The 14,705-nt window shown below is 38.6% G+C and overlaps 1 protein-coding gene across 1 annotated transcript in view; it reads right to left on the bottom strand.

The window, feature by feature from the left end:
- dock1 (dedicator of cytokinesis 1) overlaps nt 1–14,705 on the bottom strand; it is a 308,833-nt gene that overhangs the window by 262,961 nt on the left and 31,167 nt on the right. Inside the window, exons 2-6 of the mRNA XM_052112963.1 lie at nt 8,518–8,601; nt 4,317–4,357; nt 4,116–4,171; nt 2,215–2,311; nt 1,380–1,528 (exon numbers count right to left, since the gene is read on the bottom strand). Coding sequence (XP_051968923.1) covers nt 1,380–1,528; nt 2,215–2,311; nt 4,116–4,171; nt 4,317–4,357; nt 8,518–8,601 — 427 coding nt within the window. The remainder of the gene's footprint in view (nt 1–1,379; nt 1,529–2,214; nt 2,312–4,115; nt 4,172–4,316; nt 4,358–8,517; nt 8,602–14,705) is intronic.

Below are 14,705 nucleotides of genomic sequence, written 5' to 3'. Positions count from 1 at the left end.
TCCAGAACGTTGCTAGGATGTTATGAGTGCTTTCTGCACATTGCTAAAGTTGCTAGGGTGTTTTGGTGGTTGCCAGGGAATTGCTTTGAGGTTGCTAATGGGGTTGCAAAGGTGCTATGTGTGTTTTTCAGCAAGTTGCTATATACTTTTGCTAAAGATACTTTTGGGTGGTTGCCAGGGTGTTGCTATGACATTGTTAAGATGTTATGAGTGTTTTTAGCACAGTGCTAGATGGTTGCCATGGTGTTGCTAAGTTGAACGTGCTGATTTTTCAGCACGTTGCTATATACTTTTTCTATGGGTATTTGGGTGGTTGCCAGGGTGATGCTATGAGGTTGTTAAAGGAATATCAGTGGGGATTTATTTCAGCACTTTGCTATATACTTTTGCTAGGGTGATTTGGGTGGTTGCCATGGTGATGCCATGAGGTGGTTAAGGTGTTATGAGTGTTTTAGTACAGTGCTAGACAGTTGCCAAGGAGTTGCCATGAGGTTGCTAAGGTATTATGTGTGTTTTTAGCACAGTGCTAGTCAGTTGCCACAGTGTTGTTATGAGGTTGCAAAGGTATTATGAGTGTTTTACATTCTACACGCATAACATTGCTAGACATGTTATGCGTGTTTTTGGCACATTGCTATACAGTTGCTAGGGTGTTGTGAATGGTTGCCAGGGTGTTGCTATTAGGTTGCTAATGTATTATTATTGTTTTTAGAACATTGCTAGACATGTTATGAGTGTTTTTGGTACATTGCTATACAGTTGCTAGGGTGTTGTGAATGGTTGCCAGGGTGTTGCTATGAGGTTGCTACGATGTTCAGAGAGGTTTTTAGCATGGTTCTAGACTGTTGCCTGGGTGCTGTGGATGGTTGCCAGCATGTTACTATGAGATTGCTAAGGTGTTGAGTGTTTTGAACATGTTGCTAGATGGTTGCTAAGGTGCTGTGGGATTGCCTAGGCATTGCTATGAGGTTGCTATGAGGTTGCTAATATGTTCAGAGTTATTTTTAACACATTGCTAGAAGTATTCTAGGGTGTTGTGGGTGGTTGTCAGGGTGTTTCTTTGAGGTTGCTAATGTGGCTAGTGCTTTAACATGTTACTATACGTAATAGTTACTATAATACGTTTTCTGCAGTATTTTAGTGGCTTCCAGAGTGTTGCTATGAGGTTATTAAGGTGTAATGAGGGTTTTTAGCAGGTTGCTAGTCGGTTGCCAAGGTTTTTCTATGAGGATGCAAAGGTGATATTTTAGAAAATGTTTTAGCATGTTGCTTTATAGTTGTTAGGTTGTTCTGCATGGTTGCTTGTTGACCCAGAAATATCTGAACTATCCTTTTAAGCAGTCAGCATCTGTGTGTATTTGTGTGTGGGTTTTATATACTTGTTCCCATAGTCCATCTTGGAAGTGACTTTCTGCTTGAGTTCTGACATCTCATCCTGCGGGAGGGTGCCGGACAGGATCTGTGAGCGCCATTCAATCAAGTCGTAGATCATATCCCGCACTGTGTTAAACATTTCACGCCTGTCACCCTGTGGAAACACAAAGCCTGTTTAAAAGCCTGCAATGAGCGTTAATGAAGTCATCAAAGCGTATGCTGTGGTGTAAAAGCATTTTGCTCTTAATCACTGGAGACAAAGAGCCTGGAGTGTCATATTGTCTCCGTATGCAATTGCAAAGAGTTGAAACACAAGCAAACTGACAATGAGAGTCCTTTGGAACAGAATATAAAACTCTAAACTCTAGGCAAAATGAATCAGATTTAATAGAGAAAACTGCAATTTTCTACACCGATTCTTAGCAGATTATTATTTTGAATTATGTCAATCTGCTGTTATTTGTTTTTGATGTCTGCCATGTAGTCTATGTACATGTGTGTCAAATGGAAGCATTGCTCCAATGGCATGAAATCTGTGATTTTTAATACAAAATTTACCTAAGGGTCAGGGTACATGATTAACTTTTAAAAAAAATTCAATGAATCGCAAAGCTGCATGTTAAATTTACAGCCCTTGTAAGCATTGTCATTGCAACATTTATCACAAAACTTCAGGGGGCACCATGCTTCTCATGTAGTCTTAAAGTGATCACCACTGGTGTGTTGTAATTTTTTGTCATAATGCAGCCAGTGTGCTGTCAAGCTGATGATGTCATAATGTGAACTGTGTGTTCATGGCTAAATGTTTGTCATATTTGTGATGTCATAATTCACACTGACCACGTAGAGTTCCCTCCATATTGCTGCCCATTCTCGCAGCGTAGTCGTGACCTCATGAACCAACGGCAGCTCGGTAGGAATAATGGTCTCTTTTTGCCTAAGGACAAAGGGGGAGAGAGAGAGAGAGAGAGAGAGGCAGACGTTTACCCAAGGAAAGAACAATAAAGAGTTTTTAAAAGAAAATCACTTGTTGAACTGCACATCACTTTATTCATGTCACTAATTTGTGTTTAATTCAGACTACTGCATTCACTGCATCATTAAAATCCCTTCAGATCAGTGAAAACTAATTACCACCATCACTCATCAAAACAGCTGTTATGAAATCTGAGCTGGGCCCTCCTCACCATTAGGATGACAATTACTCACACACACAGCAAAGCAAGACTCAATCTTAAGCATTTTATTCCTGAAACGCACTTTAAAATCCATTTGTAAGTCTAAAGTCTCCCATTAGGCCAGCATTGGCAGTAATTTTTACAAAGGCCGTCTATGTGTCTTTCCAGCCAACCCGGCTGTTGAACACAACACCACCGTGCAGCTGGGTCCAACTACAGTTTCACCTTCCAAAACGGTCAGAAATCTAGGGGTAACCATTGATGATGAGCTAAATTTCACAGACCACATTTCAAAAACTTCAAGATCATGTAGATTTACACTCTACAATATCAGGAAGAAAAGACCCTTCCTCTCTGTACATGCCACACAACTGCTTGTTCAGTCACTTGTCATAACTAGACTGGACTACTGTAATGGTCTCATTGCAGAACTCCCTGCATGTGCTATTAGACCCCTGCAAATGATCCAGAATGCAGCAGCACGTCTGGTCTTTAATGAGCCTAAGAGAGCACATGTTACACCACTCTTTGTCTCTCTCCACTGGCTGCCGGTTCATGCACGTATTAAATTCAAGGCCCTAATGCTGGCATATAAAACAGTCACTGGGTCTGCTCCAGCATACCTAAAAACATTTATGCAGAGCTACGTTCCCACCAGAAGCCTGCGGTCGGCTAAGGAACGTCGCCTTGTCGTACCAAAACAAAGAGGCACCAAAACACTTCCCCGGACTTTCAGTTTCATCATACCACGGTGGTGGAATGACCTTCCCAACTCAATCCGGGAAGCTAACTCACTCTCTATCTTCAAAAAACGGCTAAAAACACATCTTTTCCAAAAGCACTTAACTGTCACACACATTTCTTGTTGCACTTAAATCTGTTTTGTATACTATTCTGATGATAGTGAAACTTTGTAATATGGCACTTTTTGTACCACTGTCTCCTTAAGATGATTCGCTGATAGTTTTCCTCTTTTGTAAGTCGCTTTGGATAAAAGCGTCTGCCAAATGAATAAATGTGGGAAGGATGCACAGAACCAAACTGTGCAATGCAGTCTATATGCAGGGACCGGCAAGGAGTAAAAAACGTTATGATATTCGAATCAGACCAATTACATGTCAAATAGATGCAGTCAAATAAAGACCACTATATATATATATATATATATATATATATATATATATATATATATATATTTCATTACTGTACATTGAGATGTTTTACTGATAATATATAATGCATTACGTATCATGAACTAACAATGAACAATATTGTTTTACAGCATTTTGTTAAAAATCCCAAACTCTTTATTCAACAATGAATGTGTGTCTTTACTAACAAATGTTCAGTTTTTTAATGCCATGCCAGCTTCTATGGCTATTTTCACAATGAAAGCAGATTAAAATATAGTAAAGAACAACTAAAAACCTGTTCAAGGGACTTTTCATGTATTAAAATGTGATATAAATTTGGTTTCAGAAGGCGGCCCCACAAGCCGATTGGCAGAAGACTTGAAATATACAAGGAAACAACATCTCAGGAAACAGAGCTGAAAATACTGACCCACTGCCTTCAACCGTGGCTTCCTTTAGATGCACATAACAAGCAGGAAACACGCCCTGTACATGGGAGGTGATGTCAGAAAATCATTAAAAAAGCAACTTCATTTCTACACTTCAAGAAAAAGCACAACAAGAATCCTGCTGAATATGATCCTATTAAACAAAGAAGCTGATCATTTGTCAGAACTACAAAATAACTCACCTTTTTGGATTTCCTCCTCAGCCGATACCCTCGATACCATCCTGGGTAGAAAAAAATCCCAGCCGTCAGATGTAAATGCCAACAATTACATTACAGAGAAATGCCATAGTGTCCGTACAGCACGTCTTGTGCCACAGGTGACAGAAGAAAACAATATTCTGAGATTCTGAAAGACACGTTTCATAAATCTGAGGCGGCGGGCATTTCCTGAAGGTGTGAACAAATCATTCAACACTAGATTGAGTGTTGTTGTTATTTAGAGGTTTATTTATCTGAGGGAGACCTGATGGGACAATAACAGTGTGTAAAGGCCCTAAAATGGAGTTAGTGGCAAACAGAAAGAAACGGGGAGTTTCCTAAAGAGTTCCAAGCTTGAGAAGAAAGAAAAATGTCATTTTAAAATGGGTTTTTCAAACACACCCATTAGTCATTACACAGACAGTCCCATATGGAGGACAAAACATGCAGAAATAATAAATAAATACATTAATAAATAAACGTAATAATAAGAAAATAAATAAAGGAATAAATGTCTTGATAAAACAAATATAATTTGTTTTTAATGAAAGTTTTCCTTTATTTAGGAAATGTTTTCTCTTTATTTTTTTAAACTTTTTTTATTCTTTCATTCAGTTTTTGTTTATTATTATTTATTTATGCATTCATTAATTTGTATATTTATTTATTCTCACATGTATTTATTTCTATATTTAAATATTCCCACATTTATTTATTTTTGTATTTATTCTTACATTTCTGTATCTTGTATGATAATTATGTGGGCGTGTCCTGCTTACCATTGGCTTATTGTAGATTGAAGCGTGTGCTCGATTACTCTTGACTTGTTTTGATGTGACGTTAGGTATTTCCCTGATCATTTATGTATGCATGTAATATAAGTTCTGCAATAAAAAAATGTAATAAATAAATCTATAGCTGACGCTTCACATATATCTAGAGAGTTGCGCAACTTGCGAATGAAGTTGACTATGTCAAATGACTATGTTTAATTTAGAGTAGAGGTGCTTATTGATGTTTTAGGAGAGCTGTATGCTGGTATGAATGTTGAAGCACATCCTGGATTGTTAAACTCTCTGCAAAACGTTTCCCTGCATATTCAAAATCTGTGCGAGTCAGAGGGTGCTAAAGTGGGACGTCCATCTGCTTCCGATAATACTATTGAGCTCTCAACCAATGATGCACTGGAGCTACACAAGGACCGCCTCCCTCATTTCCATGTTGCAGACAGAAAAGTAAAAATAAATACATGTATAAATAAATAAATATATATGGGAATATATAAATATGGAAATAAATATATGTGGGAATAAATAAATATAAAAAATAAATTAACACATAAATTAAAAAAAAAAAAAAAAAAAAAGCAAAATAAATGAATAAATAATTAAAAGTTAAAAAGAATAAAAATAAATAAAAAAATAAATATAGAAAATAATAAAGGAATAAAGTCATACAATAATAAATTCAGGAATACATTTAATTAAAAACTAATAATATTTGTTTTATCAAGACATTTATTCCTTTTATTTCATTATTACATTTATTATTTATGCAGGTTTGGGCCTCCATAGTCCCATCCTAAACTCACACTATTGCTTCAGTAAATGTAACATGCTGTTTGGTTGGGCTTCTCATACAAATTAGCATTGTTGCACAAGTGGCTTAATTATGGTTGCATTTATATATTAAGCAAAATCACTTGTGGTTCAGTAAGTGAATACAGTTTATTCAGTAATCGCTCTCATGGATTCAGGAGTTCATTTAGGAAGTGTTCACACTTATAGTTCGGTTCTCTCGGTCCGGACCAAAAAAGAAAATGATACATTTATTCCTGGTTCGCTTAGCGTTCACATTGGCATTTTTAATATCGAACCTAACGATACGAAACCAAAGGCATCAGGAAAAACTCACAACCTGATTGGACAGATTTTATGACATATGTTTTTTGACGGAACTTGCCAATCAAGCAAAACAATGTGGGCTGCTAGGTGAAATGTGCTTGTTGGATTTATACATGTATATATGGTGGTTTTTTTACCAGCTGAGACCAAATGAGGCGCTAATAAAATGTGTAAAGGAGTCAAAACAGCGCCATGAATTCCTCCACTGTAAACACAAATGAAGATATGCTGCTAGGACGGCAGTTCCTGAACTGAGCTGTAATGGGCAACATAGCTCCTATGATGAGAAGAACCAGGTATGCTTGAGGTCAGTCTTAAAGGCAAATTACTTCCTGTTTTTGGTCCGTTTAGACGTCTTTGGTCCATGTTGCATTCCTATATTAATCGAACCCCACCAGAGCTCCTTTGGAAGCGGACCGAGACCCACTTTTCAGGCAGTCTTGGTCCGCTTGCTTGGTGCGCACCAAGGTTCGGATGGCGGTGTTCACACTTGTTCAAATGAACCGCACTAAAAGAGCAATCGCAGGCTCTTTTAGGGCTTCCACAGACTGATTGAAATAAAAAACTTTTGAGTCATTTATAATGATTCATTTAATGACCTTTTGAAGAGACATTTGGATTATTTCATTAAAATTACCAGTTCATAATAGTTATTTGAAATGATTAATTCAAAAGAACCAGTTCATAAGAGTCCTTTGGAATGATTCTTTCAAACAAGTTATTTAAAATGATTCATTTAAAGCACTGATTCATAGTTATTTGGAATGATTAATTCAAAGAACTGGTTCATACGACTCATTTGGAATGATTCATTCAAAGAACTGGTTCATACGACTCATTTGGAATGATTCATTTAAAGCACTGGTTCATACGACTCATTTGGAATGATTCATTCAAAGAACTGGTTCATACGACTCATTTGGAATGATTCATTTAAAGAACTGGTTCATACGACTCATTTGGAATGATTCATTTAAAGCACTGGTTCATATGACTCATTTGGAATGATTCATTCAAAGAACTGGTTCATACGACTCATTTGGAATGATTCATTTAAAGCACTGGTTCATACGACTCATTTGGAATGATTCATTCAAAGAACTGGTTCATACGACTCATTTGGAATGATTCATTTAAAGAACTGGTTCATACGACTCATTTGGAATGATTCATTTAAAGCACTGGTTCATACGACTCATTTGAAATGATTCATTCAAAGAACTGGTTCATACGACTCATTTAGAATGATTCATTTAAAGCACTGGTTCATATGACTCATTTGGAATGATTCATTTAAAGCACTGGTTCATACGACTCATTTGGAATGATTCATTTAAAGCACTGGTTCATACGACTCATTTGGAATGATTCATTTAAAGAACTGGTTCATACGACTCATTTGGAATGATTCATTCAAAGAACTGGTTCATACGACTCATTTGGAATGATTCATTCAAAGAACTGGTTCATACGACTCATTTGGAATGATTCATTCAAAGAACTGGTTCATACGACTCATTTGGAATGATTCATTCAAAGCACTGGTTCATATGACTCATTTGGAATGATTCATTTAAAGCACTGGTTCATACGACTCATTTGGAATGATTCATTCAAAGAACTGGTTCATACGACTCATTTGGAATGATTCATTTAAAGAACTGGTTCATACGACTCATTTGGAATGATTAATTCAAAGAACTGGTTCATACGACTCATTTGGAATGATTCATTTAAAGAACTGGTTCATACCACTCATTTGGAATGATTCATTTAAAGCACTGGTTCATACGACTCATTTGGAATGATTCATTCAAAGCACTGGTTCATACGACTCATTTGGAATGATTCATTCAAAGCACTGGTTCATCAAAGCGATTTGATCGTAAACCTACTACACCATTCCCGCACTAGATACTGTATTTGTTTTGGACTGCTGTCAGTGAACAACAGATCAGATGTGTTGTTTTGGGCATTTTTTGTGGTACACACATTTTTATCTCAGCATATTCAATTCAAAGTGCAAACTTAAAGTATTCAAAAAGTAATTATTAAAATATTTATTTTGCTGTGGTGCTGAAGATTTAGTAAATGCAGAACCACTTGGTGGAACTACAACAAACAGAAACCAAATAACTAACTAATTGTTTAGTCATGCAACACTGTTGATGATCGTGGTTGGTTGGGATAAAACATGTAAGAGATTCAGTACTAAATTGGCAATATATTGGCATGTCTTGTTAGGGAATGATTCAAAATCATGTGTGTGAGTGTCTTACCTTCGTAAGTCTCCAGAATGTGTACGGTGTCTCCGATTTGTAAGGACAACTCTTCATCACAGCGCACGTCATAGTTATAGATGGCTGGGGACACAAAACACTGGTTTGAGACACAGCAATCAATTACATTTGTTTTGTGTCTATAATGTAGTTGAGTATTATAGGTGATACAGCAATGCAATAAACAACATCAGCTTAATAAATGCACAGACGCACATTTGATAAACACACTGAAACCGCAAATGTGCTGGTAAAATCGACAAAAATAAATCACAGTGCACACATGTCAGCGCTGTATTGAAATCATACATGTTCTTCTGTTACACACAATACAAACACATATAGACAAACCACTCAACATACGTTTAATTCAAACTTTGTCCTGCAGAGTAGATTTTAACAATGAGTGGTGCTTTTTACAGCATTCATTAATCTTGATTAATGTTAATGTCAACATATCATGCGTTTTGACTTTAAATGTTGTATACATAACGGATAAATATGCAGTAAGCTGGGCGTTATCACATGATCAACCCAGACACCCATCTTGTATCAGCCATAATGACCATCTAACTGTAGATCATGCTGCTTATTAGACAGCTACTTGCCAAATAAATAAAGAAATGGACATTCAATATTGATTTGCATCAAAATTATTTTATTATAGGAGAAGATTGAGGCCGCTGAGTTTCCAGAAACAGCTGAATTCCACCTCCAGTTTGCGTCAGACTTCTGTTTATAGTGTGAAGCTATTTGGTACGTTAAATGAAGCTGAACGTTGTCTTTGTGTTTGTTTTTGAGTTGCCACAGTGTGCAATAGACTGGCATGTCTTAAGGTCAATATTAGGTCAAATGATGGCTAAAAAAAAGAAACAGCTCTCTCTAGAACCTCATCAGTCAATCATTGTCTTGAGGAATGAAGGTGATACAATGCTTGAAATTGCCAAAATACTGCAGATTTCATACAAAGGTGTAACTACAGTCTTCAAAGACAAAGCACAACTGACTCTAACAAGCACAGACAGAGATGTGGAAGACCAGATGTGCAACTAAACAAGAGGATAAGTACATCAGAGTCTCTAGTTTGAGAAATAGATGCCTCGCATGTCCTCCGCTGACAGCTTCATTGAATTCTACCCGCTAAACACCAGTTTCATGTACAACAGTAAAGAGAAGACTCAAGGGTGCAGGACTTTTGGGGAGAATTGCAAAGAAAAAGCAACTTTTGAAATGTGAAAAGATTAGAGTGGGCAAAGAAACACAGACATTGGACAACAGATAATTGGAAAAGAGTGTTACGGCTCTTAACCCCATTGAGCTTTTGTGGGATCAGCTAGACTGTAAGGTGCGTGAGAAGTGACCAATAAGACAATTTCAGAGCATATACATAATTACAGAGATATCTATTGAATATCGCCGGTCTAATTTTTAATATCGCCTAGCTACAATTGTAACGCATCTTTCGGCTTTCTGCATAGCTCATCGAGTAAAGACGCTGACTACCACCCCTGGAGTCATGAGTTTGAATCTAGGGTGTGCTGAGTGACTCCAGCCAGGTCTCCTAAGCAACCAAATTGGCCTGGTTGATAGGGTGGGTAGAGTCACATGGAGTAACCTCCTCGTGGTTGCTATTATGTGTGGTTCTCGCTCTCGGTGGGGCGAATGGTGAGTTGTGCATGGATGACACGCAGAATAGCGTGAAGCCTCCACACGTGCTATGTCTCCACGGTAACACGCTCAACAAGCCATGTGATGAGGTGCGTGGATTGACGGTCTCAGACACTGAGGCAACTGAGATTCGTCCTCCGCCACCCGGATTGAGGCGAGTCACTATGCCACCATGAGGGCTTGGAGTGCATTGGGAATTGGGCATTCCAAATTGGGTCAAAAATAAAAAAAAATTGAAATTTCAAATTGTGTTAACACCCGCTAATTGTTACAAAGGGCTTTTTTTAAACCATTTGCACGCGAGCAGTCGCTCTATACAACCTATCCCTCTCCCCATTGGTTTTAATGTTATCCTAAATTACATCTGCAGCACACAACAACAAACATTTATTTCTATAAATAGTGAGACAAGCCACGACATTCAAAAGATGTCTGTCTAGCGCATGTTTACAAAGACCAATCATTTAAAAAAAGCATAGTGCAACACAAGAACGCATACTGTGTGAACAGCAGCTTAATTTACTCACCAAAACCACTTGTGCCTTTAGCTAGTGTTACAATGACGGTTCACCCAAAAGTTAGATAGTTCACTATCCTTTTAGGGACACATTTTTAATTTGAGATCAATCACACTTAAGTTTCACTTTAGTTTCCTACTTTTCCCACTCATATCATTTTCTCTCCTTCCCTTAATTTCTTTCATCCTAATTGAGCAGTAATTACACAGCACAGCAAAGACTAAATATTATCTCGTAGTGTACACTAACAGCATACATAAATCGACATCCCGAGAAACTTACACGAGACGGCGAGATCTGTACATCAAATTCAATAGGCTGCCGTATGGATCTCCCTCTATGAACACAATCCAATTATACAACAAACAATATGGAGAGAGAAATTCCCAAGGCAGAAGAGCACATCAACACCTTACAAGCCTCTGGTATGCTTGTAAATATTTAACATGGCTAACATTTCCATACCAAGAGAACTGTGGCATAAACGGTCACATATGCAGCTCTTATCTTAGCAGGAATACATTCTACCAAACTACATCTGCTGAGCTTTCTCACACTCACTCACACACACACACACACACACACACACACACGAGGAAATGTGCACTTGCAAACATAAAGGAATATATTAGCTGAGATTTCGCCGATGTGATTGGAATTTCAAAGCCTTGCTAACATGCAGCTAAACCAACCGCAATAATCTACAACTGCATCTGGGTATGATTATGACCTTCAAGAGAGAGAAACTTCGGCCCGAATCATACACAAGTACACTAATGCAAACGCTTGTAGAAATGCAAACTCAATTTCGTGCATTACTGTGTTCCGAAATGTGTCAGACCACAATCCATAATGCTATGAATCTGCATTATTTAAAAACAAATAATAATAAATAAATAAATAAATAAATAAATATGCTGAAAACACAAAAGTATAGATTTTTCAATTCAAATTTACAAATGAAAATAGGTCAATAATTTTATTTTGGTCAAGAAATGAATGAATAATACTTACTATTCATAATCTAATCAACACTAATTTAATCGTATTAATTACAGGATGTATTCATGCATCAGACGGATGCTTTTGGAGCATCTTACTTTGGTCGAATCCCTTTTTTACACTTTTCAGCATCTCAAGTCATAAGCACTGTGTTTTTAGGTCGCTGTGTCAAGTTAAATATAGTTTGAAAATAGTCTCCAGTCAGTCCAGATGTCTTTGAGGGCAAAAGTGAGTCTGTGGAAGGGTGTGCTGCTTGCTCGTTGGTTTGACGAGGCATGTTGTCTGTGCAGCTGGAGCACTGACTGTCCCCTATACTGCCACATCAAGGTGGTACATTAAGTTCAAATTGCTCCAATACATTTACCCATTCCTACCACAAAAGTATTTTTATGCTAAATGTATGCAAAACATTATGGTTGGAAACATCAATCTGCAAAATGGGAAAAAACTAATAGCCTCACTCCAGGTTAATCATTTTAAGAAATGCACATAACCTACAACAGAATCACATTTAACGGATATATTCCTATAGAACTTATTTAGGAAGATAGATTTGAGGGGGGCCTGGGTAGCTCAGCAAGTGAAGACGCTGACTTCCACATTTGGAGTAGCAAGTTCAAATCCAGGGCGTGCTGAGTGACTGAGTGTCAGCCTTCCTGAGCAACCGATTGGCCCGGTTGCTGGGGTGGTTAGAGTCACGTTGGGGTAACCTCCTCATGGTCGTGGTTCACTCTCAGTGGGGCTTGTGGTGCGTGGATGCCGCGGAGAATAGCGTGAAGCCTCCACACGCGCTAGGTCTCCACGGTAACGTGCTCAACAAGCCACGTGAAAAGATACGTGGATGGATGTCTCAGATGCGGAGGCAACTGAGATTCGTCCTCCGCCACCCAGATTGAGGTGAGTTACTATGCCACCACAAGGACTTAGAGCGCATTGGCAATTGGGCATTCCAAATAGGTGAGATATTTTCACATACATTCGTAATGGATGAAAATTTGACTACTGATAGATTTGAACATCTATAATAAAAAACTTTTCACAAAAATGTAATTCTGGAATTTGCACCAAGTGCTACGAATACTCCAATACATTGGAGTGGTGGTGGCGTAGTGGGCTAAAGCACATAACTGGTAATCAGAAGGTTGCTGGTTAGATCCCCACAGTCACCACCATTGTGTCCTTGAGTAAGACACTTAACTCCAGGTTGCTCCAGGGGGATTGTCCCTGTAATAAGTGCACTGTAAGTCGCTTTGGATAAAAGCATCTGCCAAATGCATAAATGTAAATGTAAATGAATACATGTGAACCTTAAAATTTGGCCATGAGTCTGTCTGGAACAGTCTTCGTACCTCTTTAGAAAACTAAAGCGGCAGAGCAGGAAGATCGGTCCAGTATGAGGTGAGCAGTATGTATGGGACATTGACAGGAAGCTGAGTCCCCGGAGATGCCCATCTCCCCAGAAAGAGGGACAACACGAATCTCAGTCGCTTCTCTAAAGAGAACGGACCTCTCTTCCACCACTGGCTCTGAGTGAATAGAACCCATTGACCTGAATGCCAACACCAGCTGCATCTGTTAACCAGCGTTCGCTCGCTTCTCTCCTGCCCTCAGAAGAAAAATCAAATAACATTGGGGAGTAAATAACTACAAGTAAAGAAACTTCTTGTGATGCACAAACATTTGGGCTGGAAATGTATTTGCCAAAAAATTATTTTTCTGTAGTGCTTCACTGAACGAGACACATGTTCTGATCAAGCAGAAACCAGGAGGTAATCATGTTCACATAAATAGTGGTGAGCATGATTGAGAAGTTGTATTTTCCCTCCAAAATTTAATTTGTACTCGACAGACAATTAGGTTTAGGTGTGGGGTTTGGGTAAGGCAGTAGAGTTAATAAAATATGCATTTACAACTAAAAAACAATCCGCTTTTGGCGATAAATGTGGACATTTCACCTGGAAACTTGAGCTCCCATGCCCATACGTTCAACAACACTTCCAGCTTTGGCCACTGGGGGCAGTGTTAATGTGATCATGTCAAAACGCAAATTCAAATGAATCGGAAAAACATGCAGCCAACTAGTTTTTCAAAAGAGTAGCTTGACTGTACTTGAACTGCAGCAGGAAAGATACAGTTTCAGAGTAGTTTCATCAAAACTGGTCTCTAAGCCATGGACAGCCGGGTTGGCAGAAACGGGGGCATTTTGGCACACGGTTATCTCTCAAGTATTCTACAAAGGCAGGCCGGGGATGAAATGTGCACTAGCCTATTGAAGCAACTGACTGACAGACTCATAAGCGCACAAAAAGAATAATAATATTATGTTAGATATCTGGCAGCATGTGATGAGACCCATTGAGAATAACTCGCCTGTAGAAAAATAAGTGCCCATTACAACCAGGTTGCGTGAGACGGCCATAGTACAAGGCTACAGGAGTATATCAATAGCAGAGAAAAAAGCAGAGGGTGAACATCAGAAATGAACGATCAACATCTGCCAAAAACGTGTGTCGTGTGTGGTTACAATTTCATCCATCCCAATGTAATAAGTACCAATTTAATAACTCTCAAAATAGAGTTCAGTAGTGTTCACTTTTTCAGCCGTCTATGTCAAGTATTTTTACTAAAATCCTAAAAGCACTGGTACCCCCCAGGGATGTGTGCTCTCCCCACTACTCTTCTCCCTGTACACAATGACTGCACCACCAAGGACCCTTCAGTCAAGCTCCTGAAGTTTGCAGACGACACCACTGTCATCGGCCTCATCCGAGATGATGATGATGAGTCTGCATATAGAAAGGAGGTTGAACGGCTGGCTGTCTGGTGCATTCAAAACAACCTGGAGCTGAACATGCTCAAAACGGTGGAGATGATAGTGGACTTTAGGAGGAACACCCCAACATTGACCCCACTCACCATTCTAAACAGCACTGTGACAGCAGTGGAGTCATTCAGGTTCCTGGGCACAACCATCTCACAGGACCTGAAGTGGGAGATACA

This window comes from Xyrauchen texanus, chromosome 40, assembly GCF_025860055.1.
Source record: "Xyrauchen texanus isolate HMW12.3.18 chromosome 40, RBS_HiC_50CHRs, whole genome shotgun sequence".
NCBI lineage: Eukaryota > Metazoa > Chordata > Actinopteri > Cypriniformes > Catostomidae > Xyrauchen > Xyrauchen texanus.
The sequence above is the reverse complement of the archived record's forward strand: the minus strand, read 5'-3'. Positions and strand labels throughout refer to the sequence as shown.